Source organism: Carettochelys insculpta, chromosome 1 (genome assembly GCF_033958435.1).
Source record: "Carettochelys insculpta isolate YL-2023 chromosome 1, ASM3395843v1, whole genome shotgun sequence".
Lineage (NCBI taxonomy): Eukaryota > Metazoa > Chordata > Testudines > Carettochelyidae > Carettochelys > Carettochelys insculpta.
In genome coordinates this window covers 264,697,758-264,715,858 of record NC_134137.1, presented here as the reverse complement: position 1 = coordinate 264,715,858, position 18,101 = coordinate 264,697,758, and the positions used below count along the sequence as shown (strand labels likewise).

The window sequence follows — 18,101 nt, the reverse complement described above, 5'->3', positions numbered from 1 at the left end:
TGTATTATCCAGAATACCTGAATATCCAGCAACCTCCCGGTCCTGGGGCTGCAGGATATGGAAGAGTTTACTGTATAATGCCCATAGACATTGTATTGTCATAGTGGGAAGACAGACTCAGTCTTTGTGTTTGTCTTCCTGCCCTTCTTAGCTTCCTGACTTACGTTTCATGGAAGCAGATTTTCCACCCTTCTTCGCCATAAATCACCTAGTACTCCAGCTGACTGAATGCCACTGGAGACTTATTCATGCAAGAGCAGAAAAATCATTTTGAGTTTAACCAGCCCTTGAGACGCCATTCAGGTCGCTGGCCAGAACACTTGCTCGTGTGCTGCAAGCCTTAATCCAGCGAGCACTCCTGCAGGGGGAGGGCTCTATTTCAGAGACCTTTGTGGCTCCTGGGTGGCAGCAGCGGGAGACAAGCACGTCTGTCAACTGCAGAGCCCAGCTGCATGGGCACTCCTGTGCCACTGAGGAAAGGGCTGGTGGATCAGCTGCTTCTGTTCTCACACATAAGTGATGGAGCAGGTTGGAGCCAAGTTCAGCCCTGAGGCTGTGGAATGGCATGGGCGAGGCAGAGAGAGCACTCAAGACTATGCTTTTCTCACGTGCCTGCTTGGGCTGTGAGCAAGAGCCAGGATTTGGGCCCTTGGCAATTTCAGGCTGTTTGTCTGTAGAGTCAGGAAGACAGCACTTTCTAAGTCACATTTGAGGATGTAATTCCTTGGAGTGTAAGGGCTTTGTTGAAAATGAATGCTTGGATTCTATAGGATCTAATGGTGAAGCTCCTGAGACCTGGCAAGGAAAGTTTCCCCTTGCCACCAGTGAATGGGCAATGGACTTGGTCAACCCCAACTCTTAGGAAGATAGAATCTATACTCCAAGGTATTTGCACAGCACCTAGTACAGAGGAGACCTGAGCCTGACAGGTGGCATTGTGTGATATTGCAGTAGGGATATTAGCTGGTTTAATGACCTGCACCAAAAAAAAAATCTGTTTATTTTGTTTGTTTTTTAGCAGGTTAAAACCGGTTAGCATTCAGGTGGCTAGTGAGAGTGTTACGATGGCTGTGTTTTGTACATGACTACAGATTATGATAGTCTCCATTGGTGTCTAGAAGTGCTGTTAGCTAGCTTAAACCCTGCTACAATGTCCTCCTTCTGACCCTTTAATGATATAGCCGTAAGAGCCTGTGTGGTTCTGGAACTACTTACAGAGGGGTGAAATTCATCTGTGTGGAAGGCTAACAGGAAACCTAGGATGACAGATTGCATCTCTTCAGTGTCACCTGTTAATTTGCTTGTTTTTCCCCAAATAATCTTCTGGAGTCTCTGATACAGAAATCTCATGGTCTCTTGGTTTGATTAAAAAATCCAAACCTTTCACACTTTGTTTGTGACAACTTTTCTTTTTCTGGTTCTATAAACTGACATCCATTGCAGATGAAATCCTGCCTGTTCGCAGCTGCCTGCAACTAAGCAGTTATTCCTTTTCTGTGTGGTTAGGCTGTTTGTTGTCCTTGGTGATAACCACAGAGGGCAAACCTTGCTCGCCAAACAGGGTTGTATAATCCAAAGTCACAACACTCTCCATTGAAAAGAGAACTGTCTTTGGAATGGTACCTCTGTGTTTATGACACAGACTAGCTACAATTTTTGGATGGCCTGTAAAAACTGGTTTTGCAGTAAGGCCTGAGCCACCTAACACCTTAAGTATGTGTGTAACCTTGAGCATTGGAATGGGACTCCTCAGATGTTTAGAGCTATCATGCATGTTCTTAAGTGCTTTGCCAGGTAAGGACTGTACCATTCTGGAAAGTAACTCAAGGATGGGAACATATTGGGGCTCCCCTTTTATTGTTTTCCAGGGGCTCCAAAAATTGATCCTAAATATAAAAAGTGGTTTTCTACCCCTAAGCCAACAAATAACTCTATTGCATCCATAATACTGGATTACAGAATTACAGGTAGTGATATGCATAGAGCCTCAGCTGAGCTACAGAAATATCTGCTACTTTTTTACTTATAAACTGAATACATTTTTGCTGTGGAGTCACTGTACCCCATTGTTCTGTTTTGAGAGTGGCTCTTAAGAGCTGGACAACATTTAGGTTGTCTGGGTTTGCATTATACCCTCAGCTTTGAGATTCAGGTGAAATCAGCCCGTTGCCCTTGACAAGGATAAGCCTGTTCTGAACACCTGTCTTCTTAAGCGGCACTGTGACATAGTGACAACCCATAACTTAGCAATTCCTCCTGAGCATTGCCTGTTCTGGACTGTGATGTAACATTGGTTTTCAAAGCTGCACTTGAAGCTGTTCCTTCCTTTACGTTGTCCTTGGGCTGTAGCTACAAAAGAGATGACCATTTCTGCTTGTTTTATAGGCTCCAGCAGAAAAGAGAGAAGATGTTTGGTTTCCATAAACCAAAGATGTACCGGAGTATAGAGGGTTGCTGTATCTGCAGAGCAAAGTCTTCCAGCTCTCGTTTCACTGATAGCAAACGTTATGAGAGAGACTTCCAGAATTGCTTTGGGTAAGATCCTCTGCCATTCAAAACTGGTTTTACATTTCAGTTAGTCAGATTTGGGTCTCTAAGCATGAAAGGTTTCAGCCTCACTCTGAGTGAGGTACTGAAGGTACTGACGAGATCAGGTCTAGCGTAGGCTTAAGCTTCCTTTTATCTCTCCCGTGAGGGGCCAGGTCCTCAATTGGTGTGAATCAAAACAACGTCACTGACTTCAGTTGAGCTCTGCCAAGAACCTGGCCTATACATCTGGTTCTCTACTGCAGAGTGCTATCACATCAGAGTAGAAACACTTTGCCCTCACTTTTCACAGGTGTAAATTGCTGTACAAGGTAGAAAAGAGTGCAGAGGTCAGTCTTTGGAGTATTAGTTAAAAAAGCTTAAATAGCTAAATAAATACATTTATTTCTTCCCTAGTAAATATCAGTAAGGCTGTGTCTACACTTACATTCCTCTTTTGAAAGAGGTATGCAAATGAGGGAAATAGAAAATGCAAATGAGGTGCAGATTTGCATATCCGGCACCTCATTTCCATGTTATTTCGAAATCGGAAAACCAATGTAGTCTCTGCTCTGTCGAAAGTAAACTCCTTCTTTGAAAGAATCCTTCTTCTCTTTTTTTTGTTTTAAGGGGAAGAAGGATTTTTTCGAAGCTGGGGTTTACTTTCAAAAGAGCAGTGTCTGCACTACTTTTCTTCTTTCAAGAGAAGCTGTTCGCCGTGTCTACACTATCCCAAAACTTTGAAATGGCTATGCAAATGTCCACTTCGAAGTTTACTAGTGAAGCACTGAAGTACGTATTCAGTGCCTCATTAGAATGCCGGTGGCCATGGCACTTCAAATTGCCGCGGGTCAGCCAGACGGGGCTCCTTTTCGAAAGGACCCCGGCAGCTTTGAAATCCCCTTATTCCTATCTGCTGTTAGGAATAAGGAGATTTCGAAGTTGCTGGGGTCCTTTCAAAAAAGAGCCCTGTCTGGACGAACCGCACGGCGGTGAGCCGTGGCAGTTTTGAAGTGCTGCAGCTGCCGGCATTCTAATGAGGCACTGAATGTGTACTTCAGCACTTCATTAGTAAACTTCGAAATGGCCATTTGTATGTTTTGGGATAGTGTAGACGTAACCATTTTGAAATAAGAATATGCAAGTGAGGTGCCAGATATGCAAATCTGCAGCTTATTTGCACTTTGATTTCCCTTATTTGCATATATCTTTCAAAAGAGGAATGCAAGTGTAGACACAGCCTAAAAGTCCAAACAGGTTTTGTTAATTGCCGTCATTGTTCTGGCTAATCCTATCAATCTGTGGAACTGCTGTTGTCTCTCTGTTAAGGGAGGGATTTACCATCTCAGTTGTAAAGATTTCCAGCCCTTGAAATAATCTTGACAAATTTAGCTTTCCTCTTGAAAGGCATTGGAAATTAGGTGAGGGAAGTTGTAAATTTTTTCAAAATTTACTGGTAGACTAACAATTATTCTTAGCGTTTTGGAACTACCTTACAAAAACCTTGAAACTATTCAGTTTTACTGTGCCTCCTCAAACTGTCAGCAAAGCAGGTTAACTTCCTGCTTGAAAAATCCTCATTTATTTTGTAATATTTAAGACTTTCTTTTTAGTATCTTACTTGGTAATCAGCTGTACCAATTAGAATCTCTCTTGTTGCTCTAACTTTCTGCAAAAGTGTATAGTCTAAAGAAATGTCCACTTTGGCATATTTCTCTGACTTTCCCTTCTCAACCCAGTTTGCTTAGTGATCATGAGATTTTAAGCCACAATCCTGAAAAAACTTCAGCCTGTGATTAATTTTACACCCGAGTAGCCTCATTGGCAACGCTGGCACTACTCACAGGTTAAAAGTTATTCACTTGAATGTGTCTTTGCAGAATCAGGCCCTGCTTTGTCTAGAAATTATTTTTCCCTATGAATCTTTATAGTAATTTCTACTGACTGCTGATTCTCTTTTAAAAAAAAAAAATATAAAATAAAATAATTCTGGTGCAGACCTGTACCAAGGGAAGGCTGTGCCACAGTCCAGTGAGTATTTATTTAATGGGAATTTTGAAGCATGGAGTGTGCTATATGCTTTTATTTTTATGCTTTGCAGTCCTACACTAGTTCATCGAAGAATGGCTTGTCTAACCCAGACACCTCAATCACTTCTACAGTATTTCAAAGCCCTTCGCTTAACAATACGAAAAAAATCCATAATCTAGACCGGGGTCAGCAACCCTGCAAGGGAGCCGATTTTCGCCTGCACACAAGGCAGGAGTTCAGCTCCGTCCCTCCTTCCATGTGTAGTTGAGAGTTTGCACGAAGCCATGCCACCTGTAGTTTAACAAAAGACCAGCTCATGCTACCAACCACCCCCTAAACAGTAAAGCTCTGCATCTTTATTTATTAACAAAGTTGTTGTAAGGGCTACAAGTGACTTTAAAAAGTATCACCAGCACTTGGACCATAACTAGAGGTCAAAAGGTCAATTTTTGGTACTGTGCCTTGGAAAGGTTGCTGACCCCTGATCTAGCCCTTCTTTAAATCTTTTTGGAATGATTAAAATGTGTGCCCTACGTTGGAAACAAGCTTATTGAAAACAAACGAGTGCAGCCTTCATGCCAGTGCTTACAGCTTCAAGTTGCTGGACTGTGCATATGGAACTCTGACAGGACCAGAGCTCTTATTTGAAATTGTATGAAATGTTCAAGAGCAGAATGAAGTTTTGATTACTTTAAAATGGACCTTTAAAGGAATGAGGTTTGTTCTGATACAGTGAAGCCAAGATTCTCCCAAGTACTTTTCTACAAGGTACGAACTTTGAAAGTGTCTCAAGCTGAACATTTAAAAAAAAAAAAAAAGCCACCAAAAATCATTGATCACATTGGAAAAATCTCGGCCTGGGAACGTATTGTGTCTGTCTTTGTGCTAATTGGGTTGGTTACTGAAAGCTAAATAACAAACAGGGTTTTCTCTTGTCAGGCTTCATGAAGCTCGCTCAGGAGATATCTGCAATGCCTGTGTCCTTTTGGTGAAAAGATGGAAAAAACTGCCAGCAGGATCCAAAAAAAACTGGAATCACGTTAGTTGCCTTTTTTAAAAAAAAAAAAATCATATTCCCCTTTTGCCCACTCCACTAAAGAGATACTATCAAGTGTTTTCTCTGCACTTCTCAGCACTGGTAAAAGCTGCTCTGAATTTTCTGTAGTGTGACTATTTCCTGCCCCTTTAGCTTGCTTATGTGCACAACATACAAGTGATTGTTGGAGACAGTTCTCTTATAACCCCCTTGTTTTTGCGTGCTCGTAAATTTCTCCAAAATTCTTCCCTGAGACTAAGCACTCCAGACTTGGCCTCAACCCAGAGATGAGTTTTCCCCCCCTTCCCGCTCGTGTGTGTGTGTGTGGCAGGGGAGTTCGAACAAGCAAGACAACTTGCTTGAGTAATGCATAAATCAACTGGACTCTGTCAGATACTTAAAATGACTGTCACCCAGTCATTCCCACTCTCTGATTAATGTATCAAATCTATTATGGGCCTGGGTGTGAAAAGAGAGCCAGTTTTTTTTTGTTTTTGTTTTTGGGAGTAGGTGTCATCAGTCTTTCCAGGAGAGAGGTTTTTGATGGTAACAAGGGGGCCAAGTCTGCCTGCCTCATTGTTCAAGTAAGCCCCAATCACGTAAATTAGCATAAAATGATTAAAAAAGCCATGCAAACCAATGTGGATGCTCCTGTCTGTTTTTTTTTAACTGGCCTTAATTAGATTTGCAAGCTAAACTGAAGTCGTTCATACAAAAATGCATTGGTTTAGCTAAAGCTGTTATTTAAAACCAGTTTTATATTTTTACATAGACTTGGCCTGATATAAGCCAAGCTGAAATGAGATCAGAGTGTCAACACACAAAGTTGTGCAAGTGAACTAAATTGGTTTAAAATGGCAACTTTAGATTAGAAAAGAGCACTTTCACCTGTAGATTAGACCCTAGTCCTGATTCAGAATTGTGGGCAGAGGGAATAAAATGTATCCATGCTGTTTTTCAGGTGGTTGATGCAAGGGCTGGGCCCAGTCTTAAAACAACACTGAAACCAAAGAAAATGAAAACTCTCTCTGGAAGCAGAGTAAAGAGCAATCAAATTAGCAAATTGCAAAAGGAATTCAAACGGCACAGTAAGTGGACACGGTTTTTGGAAGAAGAACAAGAAGTCCTGTGGCACCTTATAGACTAACAGATTTATTGGAGCATAAGCTTTCATGGGCAGAGACCCACTTCATCAGATGATTTTTAAGAAAGCAGCTTATTGCAGCAGTAGCTAATTGTTAATTGGCCAATTGGATACTGGTCAGTGCAGTCTTTATAAATGAGAAAATATATATATATGTTTGTCACCCTTTCATTCTTGACTCATTTGAGGACAATGTTAAGAGGAGTTTGTGAGGGGGGACGTGATGTACATTTGAGCTGAGTTTCAGTTCAAGCTGGATTGAAGGAGAAAGCACTAAGCCCCTGATTTCAGTGCTTTTGAAGCTGTTGCAGCTAATAACTTTTTGGGTAAAAGTTTCATAGAAGCTAGATACTGAAAAGAACTTACCACTTTTCTAGGGCTTGGTATAATTTTAAAAGATGGACTTCAGCCATTTCTAGGCAGCGACCATGATTTTTGGCCTCTTTGTGTTATTTGCTGTACATACAAGCAGTGTGAAACAACCCTTGCAGTCCAAGGTCCAAATTGTGCAAAAACTTACCTACACATCTACCTTTGCATGTTGTGAGTAGTGTCTTTCATGAGCATAAGTCTTTACAGGATCAGATTCTGAATGAAAAAGAGGAAAGCAGGGTGATGTATTATCCCATTTTACAGATGAGGAAAACTGAGGCATGGAGGGCAATATCCTGGCCCTGTGAGAAGTCTAAGCCACTGACTCTAGTGGGGCCTGGGTTTCACTACAGGAAGCTGACATGACCTCAACAGAGTCGCACCAGAAACGTGGCAGATCTGGGAACTGAATCCAGACCCACCTCAATCCAATTCCATATCTTACCTCAAGTTCATCCTCCTCCTTCATGAAATGTTTTCATATTGTTGACAGATGACCATCCCTGAAACATGCCGACATAGAGAAACAGTTGTCAGCTTTTTTAAATATTTTCACTGGCCATATCAGACTTTTCCTGGGTCTTGTCGGGGAGAGGAAAGAAGGTATTTTCACACAGTAGATTCTTTCTTTTCCTTTTTTCCTGTAGACTCCGATGCCCACAGCACCACCTCAAGTGCCTCCCCAGCTCAGTCTCCCTGTTACAGTAACCATTCTGATGATGGCTCCGACACCGAGATGAGCCCTGGCTCCAGCAGAACACCAGTCTTCTCTTTTTTAGATCTCACATACTGGAAAAGGTAAAAAAGCAACCCCAGGCACATCTGGTCTGCCTACAATTCAGTTTAATTACAAGGCTTTCTGTTCTGCTTCCTCAGCCATTAAACAACACTCGCAAACAGCTGGGGACAAAGAGTTGCATAACAGTACAGAAAGTATAGATTTGGACTTGAAAAGAAATAATTGCTTTGCCTTTTATTTTAAGGTTGGTCTCTGTACACCTAGTGTCAGACTATTTAAACTGGGGTGGGAGGTGAGGTGTGGTAAGCCAGAGCCAGGTGTGGGCGTGTGGGGTGAGTCAGACTTGCACATGGGTGGTGAGCCAGCCAGGGGGTTGAGGGGTGGTGAGTTAGAAACAGAGGCGAGGGTGGAGGGTGAACAGGAGCTATGCTCGGGTGATGAGTGGAGCTGGAGGGGAGGGGGCGGAGCTGGGGCCCTGCACAGCTGAGGGGGTTGAGCCAGGGCGAGGGGAGTGAGTTAAGCACAACTGGAAATTGCAGTACAGGGTTCACTATAGGAATCGGAGTCAGCCGCATAAGAACGGGGTCACATACTCTGAGACCTTACTGTACAGCAATTCCTTGTTCATATGCTTTTCAAATTGAAACAGGTGTGATTTCATTGCCTAGATAAACTTGTTGTGAATAGGTCTTTCTATGGTGGGTAGCCAGGATGGGCAGTGATGTTATCCCTAGCCTTTGTTTGCCAGAAGCTGAGAATAGGTGATAGGGAATGGATCTCTTGCTGATAACCTATTCTGTTCAGTCTCTCTGGGGCATCTGGCATTGGCTGCTGTCAGAAGACAGGATACTGGGCTAGATGGATATTTGGTCTGACCTAGTATGGCCGTTCTTAAGATGGCCTCTTACAGGTACATTTGATCAAATGTAGTTGGTCAAAGAAGCAGCTATGTTTATTTCTTTGTATCTGCTTGGGGGTAGCAAAGTAGTAGACCTAGCCTTAGGCCTTGAAGCTTTTATAAAGCAGTCTGGCAGATTTTGCACACGTGGTTTTGCTTTTCTTAGCGGGCTGGTTTCTTTGTGCTTGTGATGTTTGTTTTTTCCTTTTGTTGTTTTCTGTCTGAAGGAAACTTCCCCCAGAACTGAAATTGATCTGAATCTTTACGCATTTCTATGGGGTCTATCACCATGATATCCAAGTGACTCTGGAGGTTGTAAACTCTAGTGCCCTGGTCATATTACATTTAATTTGTGTGTTTGTGACTTATTTCTGTGTATGTTGATATATAAAATTGCATCTGCATCTTTCTTTCCCCTCCATAGGCAAAAAGTTTGCTGTGGAATAATTTACAAAGGGCGTTTTGGGGAAGTCCTTATAGACACTCATCTCTTCAAACCTTGCTGTAGCAATAAGAAGTCAGCAACTGAGAAGCCTGAACAAGAGCAACCCCAGTCTCCAACCATCTCCAACCAAGAAGAATGGTGACTTCCTTGGCTAATTGCAGGAAGGTGTATGTGGAGTGTTTAATTGTCTGGAAAATGCTAGAAGTGACCCTTTGTTCACTTTGGACACCTGCTATGCTGCCAAAAGACTGTTCCTTAGAACTGTTCTTACTGCTACAGTTCAACAAACTCTGAAGCTGGTTTGTATCTTTTCAGAAAGACTACGTAATATTTAAGATGCTGTGGAACACTTAGCAAGGCTGAATGCTGCTGTGAGGTTGTCTCTGAGGGTTCTTTTGTTTCTCTTTCCCCACCCCATCCCTTCCAGGAATGAACTTTTGAGGGTGGGTTTTGTTGTATAATAAAGTGTATGTAGGTAATGGTCCTGTACTGAGAGAAGCAGTGGTTGTGTCGGGCATGTTTCAAATTGATTCCCTCCTCCAACTCAGAGAAAATACTTCATTTTATACGTGTGATTCCGTAACATGGACTTATGCATAGAAATTTCTAACTCTTCACAATATTTTCATTTTTATGTATTTTAAAAGATGCGGAGCGCTAAACCTGTATGACTGGCAATTGAAGAAAGACAGATAGTTTCTTCATTCCCGTGTGGCAAGGCCAGATAATTGCAGAAACCAGTAGCATGAGCAATGCTCATGGAAGGAGGACTCAGATGCTAAATTATTCAAGAAGAACAGAGGGTGAAGACACACACTCTGTCTAGACCCCTGTATGTAAACCCCTCGTTCCTTCTTAGTTAAGAACTGAACACAAGTAACCAGTAAACCAAAAAATGGCAACCCACATTAGGAACACCTGGTACTTGTGCAGTATCGATTTGGCAAGTGATCACATTGAGAGAAGGACCATACAGGCTGCTGGGTGTCAAGGTTAGGTGCAGGTTGAGGGTTGGCCTGGTTGAATTCTCACAGGATGATCTCATGTCTTGTGCCATTTCTAGGCACCTTGCTGTTTTTGAACGTGACACAAAACCAACATCGTAGTGTGGGGATGAGCTTTCTGCCCAGGGAGTTAAAATGCAGTAATCCAAACATGAAACTCAGCAGGGTTCCAGTTCCTGTTTTGGAATCAGTACTCTTCAGGTCTTGTGAACTTGATGCATGTTTATCCTGCAATCCCAGGGTGAGGTTGGTGGTCATGGAGCAGTACCTGAGCTAGCTTTAATCCAGCTAGCTCTGGTACCGAACCAACAAAACTGTGGCAGAATGACTCCACAGTGGGCTGAGTAATTAGCCAGGATTCTGAGCAGCCTTCTACAGCCCTTGCTGAAGACCATGCTGTCATGGCTACACTGCTGTTGGTACCCAAGTTAGCTAGATCAAAGATAGTTGGGCACTGGCATGAGCTGCAGTCACACCTTGTCATTGCAACGTAGGCATGTCCTACATTAAACAACAAAGCAATGCTTCCTTGCACCCCTGGATGTATTATAGATTCTGTAAGTGGTGTTAAATTCTATAAGCATGTTGCAGAAACAAAGGGTTAACATTTCCTATGCAGATTATGTGCAAATGATTGTGGCATTCCTTTATTCTCCAACTTTTTCTTTAGTATAAAAACAGCTTCTTTGAAGAGTGAGCTGGGTTGTTTCATGTTCCTTTTAGGAAGGTTTAGCTTACACAGTATGCAGAATGGATTTTTTTTTTTTTTTAAATCTTTGGGGATATTCTGCAAAGGGCTGCTGGAAGTTGAGTTTTCTTCCATCTGTCTTTACTATTAAAGGTGGGTGGGAAGGCTGAGGATTGGTTTGTAGCTAGATTTCAATGCAGGCTCACTTTTTGAAAGGCGCACATTCAGGGGATGAAAATAGAGCTATAAAAAGATCCTCCCCATCTTGTCCCACCTTTCAAAGCAGAAAATTAGTGTTGGGTTTTTTTTGTCTTTCTATTAAATAAAACTTGCTAGTGGGATGTCGGGGAAAACTCAGATTTATTCTAGTGCCCCCCTTTTTAAATATTAAATTCTAAAGGGAGGATGAAACTGTGTAGCGTGTCTTCACCTGCAATCAAATGGGATAGCTAAACCGGCTGCTTTGCTAAGTCTGTTTCTGAAGACTCATGCAAGAGTCCCAGCCATCTGTCTCTACACACCAACTTACACTGGGTGATTTTCTATACTTATGGGTGCAGTAGTGGTGGTGGCAGGGTGTGCTATAATGTGGATCATCTCTACTTCTGTATTTATTTATTTATTGCTAGACTTCAACCATAGACTGCTTCCCCTCCTCCATCCCATCTCTTCCTTTCCCTCTAGTAGCGCAAGATGAACTGTCTGTAGTTATGCACTTTGTATTAATGTATTAGAAATCTATGGAACCTGTTTTGTACTTTTTTTATACTGTCCATACACTTGTAATCCAAACTTCTTTTACTAGAATGAATAAATTTAGACTTGTTTAGAAAAAAACAAGCATTTTTCTCTTTTTGGATGTGTGAGAGCTCCACTCTGTAATGAGATTTTTCTGACACACCACAGCCACTGTATGGTTCATTTTAAACAAACTTACCAGATCAGAGACTGAAAGATAATTCTCTGCTCCAAAATAAGGAAGTCTTGTTGACTGGTGGAAGGCAGGTGGGGCAGGAAAGGATCAGTGTCTAGACCGATTAAGTGCTTGATTGGCAGAACTTCCCTTGAGGGCCAAGTTTTTTTTAGTAGGTATCCCTATACTGGAAGCTAGTGGAGCTGATGCTTTTGAGTTCGTAGCATGTTTGCATTCTGTATTGCTCCCCAGGACTGAGCCAGGGACCAGTGGAAACAGCATTGCAGAGTTGAAGCTAAGCCCCAGGTCCTCACACAGGTATGTAAAGCCCATTAAAATCTTTAGTCTTGTAGAGCTGGGCCTATCTGATTGCAAAACTCTTAAACTGAAATGGGATGTTCATCTGTTTTGGGGGAGGGGAATTTGGCACAGACCCTCAGTGGGTTTGAATTTGTCAGGCCCCATTTTCCTCAAGGGGGATGCACTGATTTATTGTAGCTGAGGGTCTGAGGACTTGGGTGTTTTAAAAAAAAAAATTGTTGCTAATGGGTGAACATGGACATCATTTGAGTGAAAGTTGTTGGACTTGCTTTGTGTCCTTCCTGTTAATTTCTGAAAGGAGTAAGTTGACCAAGACTAATTCCTATTAACTAAATTGTCAAAATAGAACTAATATACGAAGGGCCCACATCCTCTCCACTTACTCCCACCCCTCAACATATTAACACAGATGAATTTCTTTCACGTTTTATTAGGTGCTACTGCTGCATTGGTGTGGCCTTAAATTTGGTATAAGCTCAAGCTCTTGAGGAAAATGGTGCTAATGGGCACTCTGTGTACTACTAAGAAGCAGATCTGGTTGAGGCATGTGTGAGCAAAGGTAGAAGCCATTTCAGTGAGGAAAAAGGGAGAGACAAGGCTGCAATAGGCAATTGGGCCAGTGGAATGAAAGGGTGAGATAGCATGCAAGACCAGATTACTACTTGAAGTCCATGGAAAGTGCTGAGACCCCTGAACCACTAGGAGTAATCACAATACAAACAAAGTGAATTAAAACTATCCCCTACCATGCCCAAAACAATAGGGAAGTTTTCAAGCTCTTATTTTTTGCATAGCAAGTGCCTGAGCTGTGTGCAGGGGTAGGGAGAGTTCCAGAGCCTGTGATTCTTACAAAATAAGGTCCTATCCCCTGGTAGGTGTATGTATGGGGTGTGTTAATTGGTAGTGTGATGTAACTTAGTTGCCAGAGTGCCCTCCGCTTACATAGCATTTTTCCTCACTAGCACCTGTAAAAAAAATATTCTCAGTGGGGTTCATAACTGCTTGGGTGGGTGGGAGGTAAAGAGAACTCTCTTTGGTAATGACAGTAAACTGGGTAGCTGAAGAGCAACTGTTTTTGAAGAACATATTGCACACACAGCGAATATGTATTTTCATTGTTTGAAAGTCCTACCTCTGAACCTCCATAAACAGTATGAGGGCATAGTTCTGCTATGACCACAAGCATACACAAGGTGGTGCTGTGCTCATAGGATCAGTGAAGTGCAGTATGTATTTTTCCACATTCTAACATTATTGAATTCTTCCACGTGGTTGTTTCCATAAAAGACTGCCATGAAAAAGTTAAAATCCAGGTTTCTCGAACTATTAATTCCTGCATGGCACTTCAGAAAAATATAGAGGCTCCCTCTGCAAGACTTCTACCCAGGAAAGTAGAGAAGAAAGGGAGGAGTTTTACACATATGTTGTGTCTACACATGCGCCTCCCTTTTGGAAGGGGCATGTTAATGAGGCACCCTAGAACAGGTTAGGGAGGTGCTGATGTGCATATTCAGCACCACATTAGCATAATGACAGCCAGTTGCACTTCAAAAGTGCTGCTTACGAAACCCAGACTGGTAGTCCAGAAGTGGGTGCTTCAAAATAAACCCCACAACTTGAAATTCCCTCTTCCTAAAATGAAGTGTGGCATTGATACAGCCAGTCTGTTTTGAAAGCAGCACTTTAAGTGGGACTGGCTGCCCTTATGCTATGAGGTGCTGAATACACCTGTCAGTGCCTCATTAATATGCCCCTTCCAAAAGGGAGGGGCATGTGTAGACAACCACAGCTATGGCTTATTTTTGAAGCCTATTAAATGTGTACAGGCCCCTCTTAATTTGTACAAACCTGTGAGTCAACTGTTGACTATTCACTGTCTACTCTACTTCAGAGAGCTGTTCTGGTTCTGAACCAGTAAGAAATACCCACCCACCCACCCCGCCCCCACCTGTCCTTTTTCCTGAACTTGACTCCGCAGGAAGCTGACCAAGCAACATTTTGTTAGACAGTGGAAACAGCAGATGATCCACATGCAGAAATCAGAAGTATACCTTCCTTTTGAAACTCCAGCCAGTTCAGCTGAGCAGTGTGGGTAGAGGCAGAGCTGTACTTCTATCTGCTTCCCAAAAAGGGGACAATTCAAGCTATCATTTCTATGCAAGATAAATTTAAAGACATGCTTACATCCCACAGCAATAACGTACCTTGCAGCATAGGGAGGGACATAAGCCCCTACTTCATTGTCTTCCAGAATTAGTGCCAAATGGATTCACCAGGCAGAAAATGGAAATAAAGCTATTGTAAAAACCCAGCTGCAAAACAGCTATTCAAATGCCTTCCTCTCTCAGGAAAGTGGATGTGCCCTTCTTTGAGCTTCCCCTTAAAACTCCCGCCTGTCTAGCCAGGAAGACTAGCCTGGACCTCTTAACCCTTTAAGTAATGCCTTTATGCTGCTACAGCAAGCAACTTGATCACAGTCTTCCTTGCTCCCCTGAGCACAGGAGCTGTGCCTGTGATCAGCCCTGATCAAACTGCAATCAGCCTCTTTCACTCTACTTCCTACGTGGCCAGGTACGGACTAAGTCTAGTGCAGGGGTAGACAAGATGTGGCCCGGGGGGGGGGCAGGGCGGGGTGAAATCTGGTTGGCCAAGCCTTTTGATAGGCTGCAGGACCTATCTAAGGCTGTGGAGGGGGGAGAGCTTTGGTTGCTGTCACTGCCCCCCACCAATAATCTCTCAGCTCCTATTGGTCAGAAAGCAGCCAATGGCAGCTGAGAGATTTTAGTGGCAGTGGGAGCAGCACACTTAACCAGGCAAGGGCAGTGGAGTGATTGGGCTGGGGCAGTGCAGAACAATTTTTCAACTCAACCTGGGCCAGTTCCTGGCTACTAGAAGCAGAGAGATTTTGCTAGTGACAGGCTCAGTGCAGCACAGTTTTTCAGCTCCCAGGGACCAGAGCCTACTTCTGGCACCCTACCCAAACTCCCTCCCAGACCCTTCACTTACTCCTTCCTCCCTCCCCATTCAGAAAACACTCCTGCCCGCCCCCCACTACCTAGAACCTGCACTCTAATAGCCCACCCCATATCACATCCCCCCTCCACCCAAATTCCCTCTCCAACCCCACACCCTATCCTGCACCCCCAGTCTCCTACCCTCTGCTCCCTTCTGCATCCATCCACCCTCCCAGACCCCACACCTCCTCCACAGAAAAGGGCAGCCATAACCACTTACCAGCATTTTGGCATGCCCCCCTGCCATCAAAATTACCCAGCCCTGGTCTTGCTGTTCCTGTGAGATCTGGAGATGAAAGATGCTACAATGCCAGAGAAGATTTTATTTTTATGAAGCTGGAAGGGCCAGGGTGTGAGTATAAAAACAGGAATAAGGACATGAATTGGACACTAAAAACAAGGGGAGAGGGATAGCTCAGTGGTTTGAGCATTTGCCTTCTAAACCCTGGGTTGTGAGCTCAATCCTTGAGGGGACCATTTAGGAATCTGGGACAAATAGATGGCAGGACCAAGACCTGTCCCTCCCCACCCCTGCCAAAGGGCAGGGGACTGATTTAATGACCACCCAAGGTCCCTTCCAGCTCTATGAAATGTGTATCTCTATATATTAACATACAGCATCAAAACATCTCCCCCAGGTTTCATCTCATTAACAGAACAGGTCACAAGTGAAACTGCAGCAGCAGTACTACAGTAGTGCCCCCACAGCACCATATTAACTATACAGCACCATCAAAAGGTCCCTCTGAACAGCTACATTAGCATTTTATGAGTGGTAAAATTCACCTCCTGGCTGACAACTGGGCATTTATGGTCTCAGGTTAACAGCACTTATGAGCCTCAGCTCTTGAGTTTAAGCAGGATTTGTTAAAATCTCCCCTTATTTTCTTTTAAAAACCACTGGTTTAAAGCTTTGTCCTTTAAATGCTCAAGAGGGTCTGTGACTGGGCTGTGCTCTGTAAGGTGGGAGCTCTCCATATCTTCCAAGTTAAATACACATAGAAGAGACAAGATAGTGGAGTTTAGAAGTGGCTCCAGTGAAAGGAATCCAGTGCATCTTGCTTTGTTTGTTACTGCTCCAGCATTAAAAATGCCTTTGCTGGTAAACTGTTGATTCTTCATCGAGTGTCCCCGTGGGTGCTCCACAATAGGTGTCGGGCTCGCCCGGCGCCGCAGATTGGAAACTTTCCGGCAGTTTCTCCTGGATCGCGCATGCACCGGCGCACGCCGCTCCCTTGCACGATCCGGTCCCCGCCAGTTCCTTCTCAACCGCCATCGGCTGCAGATGGAATCTGCTCAGGCTACGGCCAGAGTCAGATTAGCTAGAGTTTTTTCGTGGAAATTTTTGTTTCTTTCCAAAAAAAAAAAAAAAAAAAAAAGAGGAAAAGCAAGAGAGTAAAGAAAAAAAAAATATATATAGTAAAAAGACAGAGAGGAGCGGAGAAGACGCGTGGACGTGAAGCCAGTAGGCCTCCCGCCGCTGCAGGCTGGTGTCCGCGAAGGGGTAAACAGGCACGAATTCAGTGTTAAGTACCCTATTAACAGCACAAAGACTCACCGCGATGTCCTCTTCAGGCTTTAAAAAGTGTGAGTCCTGCTGTGAAGCTATGCTGGCCTCTGATGGGCATAGTGAATGCATTCGGTGCCTGGGGGAATCACACGTTACCCAAAAGTGTTCCCATTGTGCTAAGCTCACAGCCAGGGCCAGGAAAGACAGAGAAATGAGGCTGAAAATGCTCTTGTTTGATAAGGCTCTCCAGCCTGACATGCCGGAGAGGCCTCAACCAGAAGGACCCCCTGGGCTCCATAAAAGGAAGGCGGCTTCCCTCACCCCCTCAGTGCAGAAACGGAGGAAGCTCTCTCCAGCCCGATCCCTGCCAGCGGTCTCAGCGAGCGGGACGGGCGCAGCACATAGCCCCCAGCTGCATACCCAAACAAGCGGCAGTGCAGCAGCGCACGTGGCAGAGGCTGAGCCTCCGATTACCAAACAGCCGGCACGTGCAGCACTCAGAGCGGCGGCCAGGCAAGCGCCGGAACCGGCGGCACCGCCACAGGCGGCACCGACCCCTGCGGCGCCAGCGGTGCAGGGCCAACAGGCACGGAGCCTGCAGGCACCGGAGGACGTGATCTGCGCGGCACCGCAGCTGAGCGTGCCGAGTGCGGCACCGACAGCGGGGCCGAGATCCCCGGCAGGGGAGGGGGCGGTGCCAGCCCCGCAGGGGAGGGGAAAGGCGAGAGCAAAAACCCGGCACTGCAGCCCTTCTCCGGACAGGGCTGCAATGCTACTATCAACCAGCCCTCCCCTTATGCTGCACATGCCACCCAGAAGATCTGGGTCTCTACCAACCTATCCAGAGCCGCCTCCTCCGTTCCTCCAACCAGCGTCACCATGGCTTGGGCCACCTTCGCCCTTTCTGGGATTGGATCCCTTGGAGTACTATCACAAACCAGTTTCACCATTGTCTGAATCGTCACGGAGATCTCGTTCTCCCAGACATCGGGGGTACGCACCCCGAGAGTGGTCCAGGTCTCCATCCCTGGACCTGTGCCGCCATGGTCGCTCTTACCATGCTGGACACAGACACCCCAGGCATACACCTAGGGGCAGGTCCCCCCTGGCCATCCAATACCCCCGCGGACACTCTCGGCCGGGGATGGAAACACAGCTGTCTCAAGGGGAGTTAATTTTGGAACCCCGAGACTTTCCTTCGCGAGCCTCTAGCGAGTGGGTGTACCATCGGCCGCAAGAACCTGAAAGTTTGAGGGAGGTTTACCCTAGTGGTTCCTCTTCGTCCTTCCCTGAAGAGGCTACAGCCCCCGGGGACGTTGCTCCCCTGGACGACCTCAAACAGTTTCAGGAGCTGTTTAAAAGGGTGGCTTTCACGCAAGGCATCCAAACAGCAGTGGTACAGGAGAAACATCACAAACTCCTGCAAAATTTGAGACCCCCGGCTTCATCCAAAATCGCTA

The 18,101-nt window shown here is 44.6% G+C and overlaps 1 protein-coding gene across 3 annotated transcripts in view; it reads left to right on the top strand.

Moving 5' to 3' along the window:
- The window catches only part of SINHCAF (SIN3-HDAC complex associated factor), a 33,697-nt gene extending 21,991 nt beyond the window's left edge, over positions 1–11,706 (top strand). For all 3 annotated transcript variants that reach the window (XM_074983783.1, XM_074983781.1, XM_074983782.1), the window contains exons 2-6: positions 2,386–2,535; positions 5,497–5,596; positions 6,555–6,681; positions 7,757–7,907; positions 9,171–11,706. In XM_074983783.1, the coding sequence (XP_074839884.1) occupies positions 2,408–2,535; positions 5,497–5,596; positions 6,555–6,681; positions 7,757–7,907; positions 9,171–9,333 (669 nt within the window). In that variant the 5' untranslated portion in view covers positions 2,386–2,407 and the 3' untranslated portion in view covers positions 9,334–11,706. The remainder of the gene's footprint in view (positions 1–2,385; positions 2,536–5,496; positions 5,597–6,554; positions 6,682–7,756; positions 7,908–9,170) is intronic.
- Positions 11,707–18,101: the final 6,395 nt, after the last annotated feature.